The sequence below is a fragment of the Heterocephalus glaber genome, unplaced genomic scaffold (assembly GCF_053883595.1).
Source record: "Heterocephalus glaber isolate CG9 unplaced genomic scaffold, H.glaber_assembly_v1.0 deba00001608, whole genome shotgun sequence".
NCBI classification, from domain to species: domain Eukaryota; kingdom Metazoa; phylum Chordata; class Mammalia; order Rodentia; family Bathyergidae; genus Heterocephalus; species Heterocephalus glaber.
Genome location: NW_028258379.1, coordinates 14,257,538 through 14,274,728, shown reverse-complemented (window position 1 = coordinate 14,274,728; position 17,191 = coordinate 14,257,538). Strand labels below are relative to the sequence as shown.

At 40.2% G+C, this 17,191-nt stretch overlaps 2 protein-coding genes across 5 annotated transcripts in view; one reads left to right on the top strand and one right to left on the bottom strand.

Annotated features, from left to right (window-relative positions):
- Bbof1 (basal body orientation factor 1) overlaps positions 1-10,815 on the bottom strand; it is a 49,523-nt gene extending 38,708 nt beyond the window's left edge. Inside the window, 4 exon segments of the mRNA XM_004837216.3 lie at positions 56-121; positions 6,503-6,660; positions 6,663-6,736; positions 10,613-10,815. Of these exon segments, the coding sequence (XP_004837273.1) occupies positions 56-121; positions 6,503-6,660; positions 6,663-6,736; positions 10,613-10,662 (348 nt within the window). The 5' untranslated portion in view covers positions 10,663-10,815.
- Entpd5 (ectonucleoside triphosphate diphosphohydrolase 5) overlaps positions 10,768-17,191 on the top strand; it is a 41,316-nt gene continuing 34,892 nt past the window's right edge. For all 4 annotated transcript variants that reach the window (XM_087195093.1, XM_087195089.1, XM_087195092.1 and 1 more), the window contains exons 1-2: positions 10,768-10,847; positions 12,847-12,922. The gene's annotated coding sequence lies outside the window, so the exon portion shown is untranslated. The remainder of the gene's footprint in view (positions 10,848-12,846; positions 12,923-17,191) is intronic.

The window sequence follows — 17,191 nt, the reverse complement described above, 5'->3', positions numbered from 1 at the left end:
TGAGCTCACTAAAGACCTGCAACCAAGTGAGTGAAGTATTATTATACACACATACCAGTTTTTCCTTCTCCACTTGGGCTTTTTCCTTTGTTTCAACCAACTGCTGTTTCAGTTTTTCAATCTGTAGATAAAAACAGAGTCAGAAAGGCAAAGAAATTGCTCTGTGTCTTACCTTTATTCATAAGTTTTAGTGTTTTACATAACACTAAAACCTTTAATGTAGGAAAGAAAGTGAGGTAGGAAGAGGAGGGGACAGAATTTCCCTATATGGTTAATCTGCTATTGCCAGTTTCCAAAAACCTAGCCACCAACAGAATTATCTGGATAGTTTTTTTTGGTTTTTGGGGGGGTGTTTTTTGGTACCAGGAATTGAACTCAGGACCTTGCACTTGTGAGACAGGCGGTGGCACCACTGAGCTAAATCCCTGGCTATCTGGATAGTTTTTGTTTGTTTGTTTGTTTGTTTAAATTGTGGTTAAGGGTCAGGGATTTAGCTCAGTGGTTTCGAAGCCTGCTTCGAAAGCACAAGGACCCCGAGTTCGATCCCCAGTACCAAAAAAAAAAAAAAAAGATAAAAATTGTGGTAAAAAGCACATCTGGGCATATTAGTGTATGCCTGTAATCCTAGCGCTTGGGAGGCTGAGGCAGGAGGATGGCCATGAGTTCAAGGCCAGTCTGGACTACATAGTGAGACCCTGTCTCAAAAACACAAAAAACAAAACAAAACAAAAAAACCATTAACATTAAATTTACTATCTTAACCATGTTTAAGTGCACAGTTTAGTAGTGTTAATTATATTTACATTGCTGTGCAAAAGATCCCTAGAACTTTTCATCCTTTCCTCCTTCCCAGCCCTTGGCAACCACCTCTTTGTTTAAATTTTGCAAGATGAAAAGTTTGTTTCTATAATTTTGACTACTTTATGTACTTTAAATGAGTGGAATTTTATAATGTTCGATCTCTTGTTTCTGGCTTATTTCATTTAGTGTAATATTCTTGAGGTTCACTCTTTTGTAGCATGTGACAGGATTTCCTTTTTAAGGCTACATAATATTCAAATATATATACCATATTTTCTTTATCCATTCATTTGTCAATAGATGTTTAAGTTGCTTCCATCTATTGCCATCTCTTAGTTATTATGTTTGTTTGTTTGTTTGTTTTTTTGGTACCCAAGATTGAACTCGGAACCTTGCACTTGAGAGGTGGGTGCCAGAACCACTGAGCTAAATCCCCGGCCCATCTCTTGGTTATTATGAATAATGCTTCAAGGAACTTGGGTGTTTAAATATCTCTTTGAGATCTTGTTTTGAATTCTTTTGGGTTGGTAATTCCGTTTGTTTGTTTGTTTGTTTGAGATAGGGTCTCTCAATGTAGTTCAGACTGGCCTTGAACTTACTATGTAGCCCAGGCTGGCCTCAAACTTGAAGCAGTCCTTCTGCTCAGCCTCTCAAGTGGAGATTAGTAATTCTACTTTTAATTTTTTGAGGAAATTTCACACTCTTTCCCATAAAGGCTATAACATTTTACATTCCCACCAACAGTGCACAGTCTAGTTTTTCTATATCCCCATCAACTCTTGTTATTTTCTCTCTTTTGTAATAGTAGTACCTTAATGAGTATGAGATGATTTGTATTTCTCCTATCTGGGTCTGTCCCTCCCCATATAGATAGATATAGATATAAATTGATCTATCTACATGCACACATGCACGCGCACACGCACACACACACACACTTTTTTTTCTGAACCATGTGAGGTAAGCTTCTGATAGCATGCCCCTTGCCTCTAAATACTTCAGTATGTATTTCCTAAAATGCCATTATCTTTTATAATCACAGCAATTATCAAAATTGAGAAATTCAGCATTGATATAATACTATTAATCTAAGATGACTCCTGTGTCCTTTAAAATTTTTTACTTTATGAAACAGTAAGATAATCCTGGTGTATCTTTTTTTTTTTTTTTTTCTGGTACCAGGGATTAAACTCAGGACCTTGCAGTTGCAAGGCAGGCGCAGTGCCACTGAGCTAAATCCCCAGCTGGCATATCTTTTATATATCCTGTCCCAGTCCTGGAATCAACAATTGCTCTAATCAATTCCAAGCATTTCTCTAAGGAATGCTGACTCATTTTAGTAGGCAACCCGAGTAGCTTTTTATTTTTTTATTTTTTATTTTTTTTAATTTTTATTTTTTTGGTACCAGGGATCGAACTCGGGTCCTTGTGGTTGCAAGGCAGGTGGCAGAACCACTGAGCTAAATCCCTGGCCAGCTTTTTATTTTTTTTAATTCATTAAGTTTATTGGTACATTTTAGGTATACAATATGTGACATTCACCATTGGGAATTTGTACCTTTACATGATATACCTTGGTTCTTATTTTTTTCCCATTCTCCTGCCCTTCCTTCAACCCCTCCACCCCTCCCTTTTTACAAAGACTTTGTTTCCATTTTTTCCTTTTCTCATATTTATTCCTTTCCCTTCTTTCCTTTCTCCTATCCCTCCCAATTCCCCTTCCCCTTTGAACCTTTTCTTCATATTTCACATTATCTAGTATACATTTTGATAGTTATTTACACTTTCAGTTTCTCACACCAGAGAAACTATTTGGTATTTACACATGTGTGTCCTATTTATTTCATTTAAGAAGCCTGGGGATTTAGCTCAGTGGTTCTGCTGCCTGCCTCAAAAGCGCAAGGTCCTGAGTTTGATCCCTGGTACCAAAAACAAAAAAAACAAAAAAACCCAGGTTTATTTCACTTAGGAGTATAGCCTCAATGTGCATCCATTTAGCTATAAATGTGTCTAGTTTCTTATTCTTTTGGGGGGGGGCACCAGGGATCGAACTCAGGTTGCGCTTGCTTAGCAGGTGGTGAAACCACTGAGCTAAATCCCCAGCCCTTCGTTTCTCATTCTTTATGGCTGAGTAGTACTCTATTTTATAAAAAAAGAAAACCCACATCTTTATCCAGTCTCCAGTTGATGGGCAATTGGGTTGTTTCCAAGTTTTAGCTCTTACAAACTGTGCCACTATAAACATGGGCGCACATATATCACTGTGGTATGATTTTTTTAATTCTTTTGAGAAGATACTCACCAGGGGAATAGCTGGGTCAAATGGGACCACTAATCCTAGTTTTTTGAGATATCTCCATACTGATTTCCACAGTGGTTGCACCAGTCTACACTCCTACCAACAGTGGAGAAAGGTTCCTTTTTCTCCACACTGAGTAGCTTTTTAAACTGAAGATTCATTGTCATGGTTTTAGAATCAGAGAATACAGAAGTGAGATATGGTTGTAAACATTATTTTAGACCAGCTTAAGAAAAGCTTAGAAATTGTAAAAAATAGATTGGCACAGTCTTAAATTACACTGGACTATTCCAATTAATCTTATTAATAAGATTATTTTATGATTGACTCAACAAAGTCTTTTTTTGTTTTTTATTATTATTTTTTTTTTTTTTTGGTACTGGGGATCGAACTCGGGTCCTTGAGCTTGCGCAGCAGGCGGTGAAACCACTGAGCTAAATCCCCGGCCCAACTCAACAAAGTCTTACATTCAAAAACCCAGTCTTAAGAAAAATTTCCCTCTTAAAAATTTTTTAAAAAGGGACTGGAGATTTAGCTCAGTGATGTCACACCTGCCTGGCAAGGGCAAGGTCCTGAGTTCGATCCCCAGTTCTGAAAAAATAAAATTTAAAAGAAGAAAAATCACCTCATTTTGTTCAAGATAAAATAGTTTTCTAAACATTTCATAAGAAGAAAATTAATTTCTAGTATTTCTCTAATTAACATGAAGTAAGACTATAAATAGTCTGAATAAAGATTAAGAAAACAATACATTTCTAGAACATAGCAGAAGAGAGTAATAAACAACTATGGTAGAAGCCTGGTGTGGTGGCAAGAGTCTGTAGTCCCAGCTACTCAGGAGGAGGAAGTGGGAGAATCACTTGAACCTAGAAGTTCAAGGCTACCCTAGGGAATGTAGGAAAACCTCATCTCACAAAACACAACTATGAGGGCTGGGGATTTAGCTCAGTGGTTTTTGCCGCCTGCCTTGCAAGCGCAAGGGCCCAAGTTCGATCCCGGGTACCAAAAAAAAAAAAAAAAAACTATGAAAGAGCTAGTTAACCAGGATATATTTATATCTACATTTTTTATTCCTCCCAAAATAGTTTCTGTGGTTTGTTGTTGGTTTTGGCGTTGGAGATTGAACCCATGGCATTGAGCATGCTAAGCATGTGCTCTACCACTATGCTACATCCTCAGCTACAGATTTTTGTTTTTAATGGGAATCCATTATTATAAGAAGACATTGGCTACAGCTGTTGCAGAATCCAAGCGACAGGAGAGACCAATGGGAAACAGGAGGACTTTATTTTAGGTGAACACTGGCTCAAGGGAGTAATGTCCAAAGAAAGGAAGAGTGTTGAACAAAGAAAACATTAATTTTTGTTTAAAAAAAAAGGAAACTCTCTGGTAAAGAAGTTAACAAAAATTAATGGATATAATTTTAGTAAAATACATAAAATCTACATGAATGTTCAGTTGTTTGACTTCGCCAATTTACTTTCAATATCATCTTGAACTTAGTTTTTATTGCTACTTTTTCAAATCATTAGACATTTATAAGCAAAGTAGCAGTGTAGGGCCAAGGATTTAGATCAGTGGTTCCGCTGCCTGCCTCACAAGCACAAGGTCCTGAGTTCAATCCTTGGTACCAAAAAAAAAACCTATAAGGAGTGCCCACTATGTTCTGGGGATATAGCATTGAACAACAACAGAAATCCCCAAATTCTTCACTTCTGTGAGATTTTGTTCTAATCAGGAAAAGGAACAATAAACAAATATATCTCAAACAAATAAATTCAAGTTGCAAAAGATCTTTACAATATGATGCTATTTATGAACATTTTAAAACAAGACTATGGATTCATAATTAGTAAAAGTACAAACACATATATGGAAGGAAGAATACATCCTGAACATGGTGGAAATTTCCAAGTGGCTTATGGAGGCAGAAAGAAAAGAGAAGAATCTGGTGTAACTGTAGGATTTGGGGCAAGTTATCTGTCCATCTGTCCCCCCCGCCCCCAAACCCCAGTACTGGGAATCAAACTCAGGACCTTGTGCTTGATAGGCAGGCGTGGCACCACTGAGCCACATTTCCAGCTATCTGCCCTTTCTGAGAATCAGTTTCTTTGTAAAATAGGAATAACATGCCAGTGTAATCCCAGCACTGGGGACACCTGAGGCAAGAGGCTCACAAATCTGAGGCCAACCTGAGTAACTTAGGGAGATCTGGTTTCAAAATTAAAAAATAAAGAATGAGCTGGGGGGCCAGGGATTTAGCTCAGTGGTCCCACCGCCTGCCTTGAAAGCAAAAGGTCCTGTGTTCAATCCCCAGTACCAAAAAAAAAGAATGAGCTGGGGGCAGAGCTCAGTGGTAGAGCACACCTAGGTTCTAGCCCCAGTTCTGAAAATAAATAAATAAAAAAGAATGAAAGAAAAGAGAGAATAACAATATTGTCGCTATATGAAACCCTGTCTCAAAAAACCAATACATGTAGTTATTAAAAGGGTTAAGTGAGATAATTCAGGTACAGCACCCAGCATAATGCATGGCACAAAAATAGTGTCTCCCCCATACTCTTAAGTGAAAAAATTGGACACACATGTTTAAATACTGCATTGTTTCTCCGGCATGAGAAACTGAAAATGAAAATAAGGACTGAGATGTTCAATGGATGTTGGGAAATGGGAAGAAAGTGTTCAAATGGGAAGGGGAACAAGGGAGGAAGGAGGGAGAAAGGAAGGAAGGGACAAGAAAAAAGAAAAAATAGAAGGAAAAAATGGAAACAAAGCTTTTGTACACAGGGAGGGGAGGGGACTTGAGGGGGAAAATGGGATAAAATAAAACAAAATTTAATTTTTAAAAACAGTGTCTTCTGCCAGATGTGATGGCACACACCTGGAATCCCAGGACTCGGGAGGCTTAGGCAGGATTGAAACCTCAACCCCAGGGGATTTAGCTCAGTGGTGCTGCCACCTGCCTTGAAAGCGCAAGGTTCTGAGTTCAATCCCTGGTACCAAAAAAAAAAAAAAGCCCTCAAGAGATATAATAAGATCATGGTAGAATCCAAGAAAGTTCAAGCCCAGCGTGGTCAACTTAGTGATTTAGTGAGACTGTATCTCAAAAAAGTTTGTTTTAATTTTTAAAGGGCTGGGGATGTAGCTAAGCGTGAAGGCCCTGGGTTCAATCTCTAGTAACACCCCCCCATACACACAATTAATTATATTGTCTTAACAAGATTGCTTAATCTCTTGAGATTTCAAGGAATTAAAATTCTTGAAAAATATAACCAGGCCAGTTACTACAGAGGTAATGAAGGCTTTCTCTTTTTTTTTTTGGTACCAGGAATCGAACTTGGGACCTTGTGGCACCACTGAGCTAAATCCCTGGCCCTGAAGGCTTTCTACCTACGTACTTACCATATTATCTTTCTCCTGCTTCTGCTTCTTCAGATAGTTTAATACCGACATCGTGTCTTTCTCCATTTTATACTGCTGTTTCTTAAAGTCTTCATTACTTTTGGCCAGTCTCCAGGAAGTATCACGATATTCAATCCTAGACAGTTCTGTGACTTCCATCTGCCCTCCCAAAGGGCGGCATTGGCCTTGGCTTGATCCACCACAGAGACAGAATCATCTGTTTTTCCTGTTTTCCTGCACGGGAAAAGGATATTGAAAGTATATAACTAGGTCTACTATATTAGGGTTCTCTCTCTCTTTCTCCCTGGCACACATGACCAAATATTGTTGGATGAATGGGTTATGAAATAAGAAATATATATACTAATAATAGAAATAGTATAATATAATACTAGTAGTAGTATTCACACACTTTTAAGTAGGTGCCTCTTCCTGGAAAAAGAGAGCTCTGGAGCATAATTCTAAAGGACTGGAAAAACAAAGAGGCAAGAGGCAAGTCAAAGTCATTTCACAAGCTTTCATATCTTTTTTATTTTTGGTACTGGGGATTGAACCCAGGGCCTCGTACATGCTAGGCATGCATTCTACCCCTGAGTTACATCCCCAGCCCTTCTAAAAACGTTTTTATTTTGAGATAGTTTCACTAAATTGCTCGGACTGTCCCGACCTTCCTTAGTAGTTGGGATTATAGACATATATAACCATGCTTGCCTCACAATTTTTTATTTACCTCTTCAATTCTTTCATATTTGAACTATCTTTTCTATTCATATTCAGTTGTGAACTTTGGTTCTCTCCATTCCAAACCTATTCCCTACTTTGTTGCTGTTTTGCATGAGAATACATTAGTAATGTACCTGTAATTTCCTCACCCATGCTATCCCCAGTTTTGTATTGGGTTTTTGTTTTCATTGTTTCATTGTTTTGGCTAGGCCTTGGACAACAAAGCAAGCTACTTGAGCAAATATGTTAAATATTTTGCCAGCTAGTACCAGTGTGCCAGACTTTTAAAATGCCTAAGAAGCAAGTATCATTTATACAAAGGTGGAAAAGAAAAAAAAAATAGGGAGTGGGGGTATGGCTCAGTGGTGAGGCCCTGAATTCGATCCCTAGTACCATAAAAATAAAATAAAATAAATTAATAAATACTAAAAGGATGGATTCGAAGATTAAAGTGATAAAAGGAAGCTGGGTAAGGTGGCATATGCCTGTAATCCCAGCACTTGGCAGGCTGAGGCAGAAGGATTGCTGAGAATTCTGGCTAGCCTGGGCTACATAGTGAGACCCTGTCCCAAAAAACAAAACAAAAAGTGATAAAAAGAGAGATTTTTTTTCAGCCAGGTGTTACACATATGCCTATAACCCCAGCACTCTAAGAGACTGAGGCATAAGGAAGCAAAGTTTTGAGGCCAGCATGGACAACTGAGTGCCTTAGCAAGACCGTCTCAAAATAAAACAAAAAAAGGGCCTGGGAATGTAGCTCACTGGGAAGGCACAGGGTTGAATCCCTGGTATGAAAAAAAAAATCAAAATATTTATTGGATGAATATTAACAAAACTGTATGGTAGGTACTAGGTATATATGGAATATACAAAAATTTCACCGTATTTGCCAACTGAATATTCTCACACATGTATAAATGGAACTTTTTATACTGCAACCTCTGTATACTGTACTTCTCAACTCTGGGTTCTCAGTCTCTTTTTCACTCCTACTTTTCTTCTCTTCTAATTAAGGCCAGTCCCCTCACCCCTACCTTGTTATAGCTGTTGATCTCAGAGGCATCTGATTTAAACACTAGTGATGATTGCCTTGTTGTAATCATCCAGCTGCCCCCTGAAGGTATCAAAGTATTTAATGCAAGAAATTAGATACCTCAGACAGGAGGACCACTGTTATGGCTCATACGGAGAATACCCCTAGAGGTCTCAGGGGCTCATAGGTGAGGCTTTTGGAAGAAGATGAGTGGATGCTACTACTGACTTGCTGTTAGGAAGGGGGTCCTGGTGGGGGGGTGGGGGGGCTCACTTGGGAGCATGACCTGGAGGACTATATATCTTCCCTCCTAGCTCCTCCCTTTTCTCTCTGCTTCCTGGTCACCATGATGTGAGCAGTTTCCTTGGCCCAGACCCTTCCACCATGCCTTTCTGCCTTGCAGCCAGCTGGCCAAGGACTGAAAATAAACTTCTCTTCCTTTAAGTTGTGGGTGTCGGGTGTTTTGTCCCAGTGAGGAGAAAGGGACTAATACAACCACTAACAGCGACTGGGAAAACAAAGCAAAGTTCCTCAAATAATGAACATCCAAGGAATAAAAAGTCTCTTAGCTCCAGTGGCCCTCATTTTTCACATGTGTACCGCAGATGCATGGGGAAAAAAAAAATCCCAGGGCCTCTGACCCTAGCCACATCCCCAGCCCTTTTTCTTTTTTTATTTGGAAATTGAGTCTAAATCACTAAATTGACCTGGCTGGGCTTAAATTTTGAGATCTTCCTGCCTCAAATTCCCAGAGTTCTGGAATTACAGGCATATGCCACCACACCCACCTCCCTGGCATTATTAAAAACTGCTACACAGGCTGGGGATTTAGCTCAGTGTTTCTGACGCCTGCACCCGAATTTGATCCCTGGTACCAAAAAAACAAAAACTAAACAAAACAAAACAAAAACCTGCTACACTGCCAGGTGTGGTGGCACACGCCTGTGATCCCAGAACTCTAGAGGCTGAGGCAGGAGGATCACTATGAGTTCAAGGCTACATAGTGAGTTCAAGGCTAGCCTGGACTATATAGCAAGACCCTGTCTCAAAAAAACAAAAACAAAAACAAAACAAAAACTGCTACACCATACAATTAAAAATAAAGAGAGAGAAAAGAAAAATTACCCTGAAAAATAAGATTTAATGTTGATACAAGGGAAGGAAGAAAGCTGCAAATAATTGGGCTAACATTTCATAAAGAAAAAAATCGCAAAATGATAGTGTCAGGCCTGCCCTAAATCAACAGGGAAAATAAACAGGCTGCTTTTAACAAATACCAGCAGCTTCCCAGTAAGTAAGGCAAATGAACTAAAAAATATGGCTTACAACCCCCTGACACCAAAAAGTCCAGTAATTGTATACATATCTGTCCAGACCATCCTTGGGCAGCTAAGTCATAAATATGTCACCCCAGATCACTTAGCCCCTTCAATACCTATAGAAGTTTAATTCCTTTCCCAGTTAATTGCTAATATCTCTCTCCCTTGGTAGTAGCCCATCTTGTCAGGGATGAATTCTCTCCCGGCTAAAGCCCCGCCCCCCCCATCCCACCCCCGCCAGCCATTAAAATCCCCTGACCTTAGTCCCTGTCCATGTTCACTGGAATAAACTTTCTTTTTCTCACAACAGAGAGCCTGTCTTTTGTTGACAAGTGGATTCTTTATAACAGATAGAACTGGTTATCTATGGATGATGGGGTTACAAGTGATTTTATTTACTCCTTTGGTAACTTACGTTTCCCAAAGTTTCTGTACTAAGTATGAATGAAACGAGTGATTTTTTTTTTCAGTACTTGAGATCAAATCCAAGGCCTAGCACATGAAGGGTAAGCTCTTTATCAAGCTACACCCAAGCAAGTTACTTTGTAAGCATCACAAGTTTGTTGTGGTCCCATATTGGGGTGGGGGTGGACATCATGCATAACTCCAATGTGTTTAGAAAACCCAGAGGTCACAAATAGATCCAATGGCAATCCAACAGCAACTCCAAGTTAGGAGGTTAGTACTAGAATATTAACCACGTTGTCGGCAGCTCTGATCATTTTTCGGAAACTTGAACATTCATTACCCAATCTGATCAAATCTGTAGGTCCCTCTTGTGAGCCAAAAGGGATTCCTGAAAAGGCCCAAGGAACTAATTCAACCACATTTTCTAGTTGTTCAAGATTATCTCAAATGCACAACAAAGAAGACTTCTCAGGGTAGGGGCATGAAAGAATGAACTGGGAGCTCTCCTCAGAAACCGGGAGAGCTGGAGGGGAGCGGTAGGCCGGCTAGAGGCAGCCAGCTTCCCAGATTCGGAATCCCCTCCGGCCCAGCCGAGGGAGAGGGGACACCTGGGCGGCTGCTCCTTACTTCTTTTCTTTGCCCTTGCCTTTCCTTTTGTCCTTGCCCTTCCACGGCATCTTGGCTGTTTTAGTTCCCCGTCCTTGGCAGCCAGGGCCTGTTCAGTCTCTAAGGTAACGAGCACCCTGGTGAGGAGCGCCCCCTAGGGGGTTGCCGGCGCGCGGAGAGCGCATGCGCCGTGACGTGGCCGTGCCATCGCGGCGCTGGAGGCGAGACAGAGATCTCGTTGAGGGCGGCGGGCGCGGTGAGTTGTAAGAGCCGCTGCAGTGCAGTCCCGGGACAGGGATAGGCAGGTGTCGGGGAGTGGGAGCCGAGCAGCCCAGGGGGGTGGCGCGGCGACTTCGAGCCGGGCAACACGGGAGTAAGGGCGCCCTCACCTGAGGAGGATTGGTTCCCGCGGACATCTGAGCCGGGCTCCCTTGTCCTGCACTTTCGCGTCTCACCCACAGGTGGCGGCCTCCCTTCCTTCCTCTCCGCATCCCTGCTCCGCCTCTGCAGCTCCAGGGCTGCCTGACTCCTACTTTCTTTCTCCCTTTCCTGGCTTCTAAATCTTGCGGGTTCCCAAAGGGATGGCGCACCAGCGGACGTCCGTGGCCAAACATTTTCTGAGAGGCAGTTGAGGGCGTCCCGGAGTGCGGTGGCTAAGAGCGGTGGCTGGGTCGAGGCCGCCAACCTTCGCTGGGCTCCCCGCCCTGAGGCGAGATCGGGAGGAGCGTCCTTGGCAGCCTCGGTCCTAAGTGGCCGATCCTATCCACCCAGGATCAGTCCCGGGTTCCACTTGCTAATAAAACCTCCCGCGTCTGCAATCCCTTTTTCTGGAAGTTGCATAAAGTATAAAGTTGAAAGTGCTGCCCCCTCCAGTCCTGATCACACCTCTGAAAAGGAGTATTCTCAAATATCTTATGTTTAGAGGAGAAGCTCTGTGATTATACTTTCATTCAGTCAGTCAGTGAGTCGTTAAGGAAGACAGGTATTCTGACTGCAAGTCGTAAGAGAGTGGTTAAAGCTCTGCTGTGTGTTATCCATTATTTCATGTTACATTTACAGTTCCTTTAAAAGGTCATTGTAAATCCCTTTTCTTTTTTTCTTCTTTTTATGGTACTGGGGATCGACTTCCTTTCCTTTTGTTTGTGAGGAAGGCGGCGGAATCACTGAGCTAAATGCCCGAGCTAAATCCCCAGCGATCTCTTTTCATTTCTTTAAGGAGAACTTAATCCCTACACCCCTTTTCGAGATCTTTAGCGTCTTCTAAATTATGCCCTCTCCCACCTTTTATCGTTTCTGTTTCTACTTTTTTTTTTTTTTTTTTCTGTACTGGGGATAGAACTCGGGACCTTGCGCTTGCGAGGCAGGCAACAGAACCACTGAGCTAAACCCCCGGCCCTAGTTTGTTTCTAAATTCTGTGATTGCAGGAAACATGCTGATCTGGTAAGGAACTCTGAAAACCTTGCTAGAGGTACCACCTGCTGTGTGATGTGACTTATTCTGGCTGTACTTCTGGCTCATTTTCCCCTCTAATTATGTGTCACTCTCCCGAGTCCATGAGTAGAATCACCATACACTGAAGAGATTACCTTTGATAAGGAATCCGTCAAGTTAGGATTAATGTTGTATGACTCAAATTCTCCAAAAGCACTCTATTGGTAACTTGCAGAAAAGAAAGTAGGGCATTTTCTGTCACAGGCTATGTATTAGACTTCATGCCAAAAATTGGTTACTTTATAATATTAAAGTCAGTCCAGAATTTATTTCAACATACTGATTCATTTATAAACATAAAATTGGACTTCTTAATATATGCATAGTACCTAAAGTATTTTATAGTTTATCGTATTACGCATATTTTTATAGTCTATGTTTGATTTTGTACATAAAACTGTTGTGATGTGAATATAGCTAAGAGAAATGCTGAGGTTTTTATTCTCGTAGAGGTGGTTCTAGAATTTACAGTGTTCTGAATCTCCACATTCTCTACCAAAGAACTGAATGTTATTAATCAGCCATCTCTGGTGAGAAACACCTGATGGCACAGATTCTACAGCAGGAAGTTGCTTTTTAGCAGTTTATCTGATAGCATTTCAATCCACAATTGCTGGTAGGTAGCTTTACTGTGATGTTTCAGGGATTATTTTGCTACATAAATTTGCTTTGTTTCATTGTTTAGAATGCTAATGTTTTCAAAACCCGAAACAAACTCCTTAGTGTTTTGCTAACTTGGGTTTGTAATTCTTTTTCTGCCCAGTTCTAGTTCCTGGTCAACATAGAAATATTGAGTATCTTAGCTGAATCCTCATGCAGATGGGATCATTATGGTTCTGGTGAGTACAGCAAATGTTCAGACATAGCTAACATCTCTGTTAGCTTACCACTGCAAATGTACTTTGTATGCTGCAGGTAGTGATTTTTTGTTTTGTTTCATTTCTGAAATTGATTCTCTTAAAGGACCAGGGATTTAGCTCAGTGGTTCTGGTGCCTGCCTCGCAAGTTCAATCTCTGGTACCAAAAAAATAAAAAAGAAATGAAATCAATTCTCTGTCTTAGTGCTAAGTAATAGTCATTTTTCTCTTTTCCAGTAATTATTCTACCTTCAAGTTCGATGATTTTCAACAAGATACACATAGAATTTAGTGCTATATTTAGAGTTTAGTATTCCTAATTTTTTCTTCTGGTAGTTCCAGAACTGGGTTTATTCTGTTAAGTCATCTGTGACTTTACTGTGGTTTACTTGGAGAAACCAAAGCCAGGTGTGGTGGCACACACATGTAATCCCAGCACTCAGGAGGTTGAGGCAGGAGGATCATGGTGAGTTCGAGGCCTGAACTACATATTGAGACCCTGTCTCAAAAAAAAAAAATCAGAGACACCAAGTTTTTCCTCATAAATCATCCTAGGAATCACTTGATAACTAATGATACTCTCTAGGTAGAAGAGAGTAGGTAAACAGTTTTTGATATTGTTTTCACACAGCCTTCAGAATCCTGAGCATATTAGTCAGCTTTCTATTGCTGGGACAAATTATGTGACATGTACAATTTAAAGGAGGAAGGGTTTATTTTAGCTCACAGTTTCAGAAATTTTAGCATATGATCAGCTGGACTCCAACGCAAAAACATTATGGCAGAAGGGCATAGCAAAGGAAAGCTGAGTAACCCATGGTGGCCAGAAAGGAGAGAGATGGGGAAAGAGCCAGGAGGAAAGGGGCATCCACAACCTACCCAACACACCAAGTATGTTTTATTAATCTCCTAGGTATTTCTTAAGCAAATCAAGGTGACAAGATAACCACAAGTCTACCTACTTCTTATCAACTTGATGCACAAACACATCTCCTTAAACCATACTTATACTTACATTATTGTTATAAAAACAGTAACTCTGCCCAGTATGATATCCTGTGTACAACCCAAAAAACGCCAATTCCTTTGCCAAAGTCCCAACAGTTCCAGTGTTCCTCAAGTTCAAATCCAGAGTCTCCTGTGAGACTCAAGGCAAAAATCTTACCTGTGAGCCTTTGTAAAATTCAAAAAGCAAGTTACATGTTTCCAAGATATAGTAAGGTAAGCATTCCTATTCTGGGAGGAATAGGAGAATACGGAGGAACTGGACCAAAGCAAGATCAAAATCCAGCAGGGCAAAATTAAGTCTTATAGCTCTATGTCTGGCATCCTGGACATGTGGTTGTGAGATATGAACTCTAGAGGGTTTGACCAGCCCTGCCTCTATAACCTTGCAGGTGTAGCCCACATAGCTGACTTTGCTACCTGCAGCTTTCCTTGGCAGATGTTTCACATTCATGGCATCTCCAACCTCGTGGGGTCTCCATTGCAGCCTCTGACTTACCTCCACAACTTCACAAATTTCCCTCTGATTCATAGGCTCCCAGCAGGGATTCCAACCCTGTTACACATTGGCCTCCTAGGCCTTCCTTTGAAATCTGGGTGGCCATTTTAAATATTTTAAGTGTACAATTCAGCAGTATTAATTACATTCACAGTGGTGTACAACCATCACCACTGTATATTTTCAAGACTTTCATCAGCCCAAACAGAAACTAAATGTCAAGCAATAACTTTTCATTCTTTTCATCTGTTTGAGTCCCTGTTTTCAATTCTTGTGGGTACGTATCTAGGACTGGAATTGTCTTTGTCTTTGTCCCCTTTAACCTCATGTTCACACATGTAAGTGGCCACTCATTAATCACATCATGGAACAACTGGTATTTGAGTTCTTAACATTCCATAGGCCAGGGATTTAGCTCAGTGGTTCCATCGCCTGCCTAGCAAGCACAAGGACCCGAGTTTGATCCCTGGTACCAAAAAAAACCAAAAAACATTCCATGAAAGAAAGACCTCACAAAATAGGTACACTTGATTTTATGCACCTGTGGATTAGCTCGTTAGACACTACTCTTCGATTTACACATACACATTTACATGCCACACCAGCTTTTACAGGGAGTATGACTTGCTTTTCTTGCTGTCATTGACTTTATAAATGAGTTGGTTGAGTAGTAAGAGTGGCTGACATTGTGCTTTTAGTAAGAAGAAAGTGTGGAAGAAGAAAAAGACCCAATATTAAAATGTAATTAGAATGTCAGGAGATGAGCTTGGCAATCTGGTTTCCAAAGCATGAACAGATTGGAAACAAAAATGTAAAGAGATAACTGGATTGAAAATAGGCATACCAAATCAGGTGTGGTGGCACATGCCTGTAATCCCAGCACTTGGGAGGGGAAGACAGGAGGATTGCTGTGTGTTCAAGGCTAGCATGGGGTACATGGCGAGACCCTGTCCCCCCCAAAAAAGAAGGCATACTGACAACAGAGAATTTTGCTCTTATGATTATCCCTGCCCATCATCTGTAGGTTGAAAAAGTGACACATTAGTTGAGGAAACAGGAGAAAGAAGGCCAGGCATGATGGTACACACACACACACACACACACACACACACACACACACACACACACACCTGTAATCCCAGCACTTGGGAGGCTGAGGATTGCCACAAGATCGAGGTCAGCCTGGCTACATAGTAAGTTCAAGACCAGCCTGAACTACTTAGCTAGACTCTGTCTCAAAAAACCAAAAAAAACCCAAAAAATAAAAAAAAAGAAAGAAAAGAGAAAAAAATGATACAGTTTGATTTAGAAACATTTTTACCAAATACTGTTAAAATGTTATGGCATTTAGAAGGAAACCATCTTAAAGATGCTTTAGGGTTGGGAAACTGTAATTATGTAGAACTCCTATTCCTTGCTTTATACATAAAAAAAATACATTCATACTAGTTCAGTGTAATAGTTTAATCTTTTAAAAACTTTAAAAAAGATTGAAGCAATAGCTATTTTTCAGTTGATAATAAGGGAAAATATATCTTTACTTCTCTTCCCACAGTCAAGCTCTAGAATAAGTAGTACAATCCTTTTCAGTTACCCTTCTGGATGTACAGTATTAACCCCTGTATCCATGGGGGATACTTTCCAGGACCTTCTGAACCCTGTATGTATATATATTGCTTATTTTCCTGTACATATTACCTGTAATAAAGTTGAACTCAAACATTAGGCATGGTAAAGAGTTTAACAAAAACAACAATAGTAAAATCCAACAATTATAATTATATATTGTAATAAAACAATATGCTATAATAAAAGTTATTTGAAAGTTATGAATTGTTTATTTTTTGAATTTTCTAATTAATATTTTCCAACTGTGATTGACTGGGGATAATTAAAATTGTGGAAAGTAAAACTATAAGTTCCTCCCACAGTAGATATGGTCTTGGAGATAAATTATCACCTCTTATTTTTATATTTGTTCATGGGGGGCAATATGAACAGTATTTTCTCATCTAGTGAACTTTGATTTTTAATGACTAGATAAGAAAAGACTTTATGCCTTGTGAAGTAAGAGACAAAAATAGTAGAAGCTTTCACTGGGCAGTGATTATTGTAGTTATTTCAAGCCTAAAACGAATGGAAATTGAAGACATGCACTGCCTGACTCATTTTAGTGTAATACCCAAGTGGTTTTATTGTATATAATGGGCCTTTTTGGATAGTGGTCTGATAATGTTTTGTTTTGATTAAAATGGAATAAAAAACAGAAGTCTATTTATAGGAATTTGTATATATATATATATATATTTTTTTTTTTTCTGATAATGGGAATCAAACTCAAGACCTTGCACTTGCCAGGCAAACCTTATCAGATGCATCACCACTGAGCTACACCCCTGGCCCCACCAGTGCATCAGTTTTAATTCCTTTATTGCTGTATTAGTCAGCTTCCCTGTTGCTGGGACAAAATATCCAACACCCAAACCTTAAAGAAAAAGAAGTTTAGTTGGCTCACAGTTCTGGTGGGTTCAGTCCATGGTCGGCTGGGTCCAAGGCAGAAACACCATGGTGGAAAGGCTTGGAGGAGGAGATCTCATTTCATGGCAGCCAGAAAGCAGACATAGAGGGGGAAACCTGGGACAAGAATACACCCTTCCTCTTCATGCCCTGGTGACCCACCACTTCTGACAAGGTTACACCTCTGGACAGATAAGACTTCTGAGGAACATTCAGATCCAAACCATAAC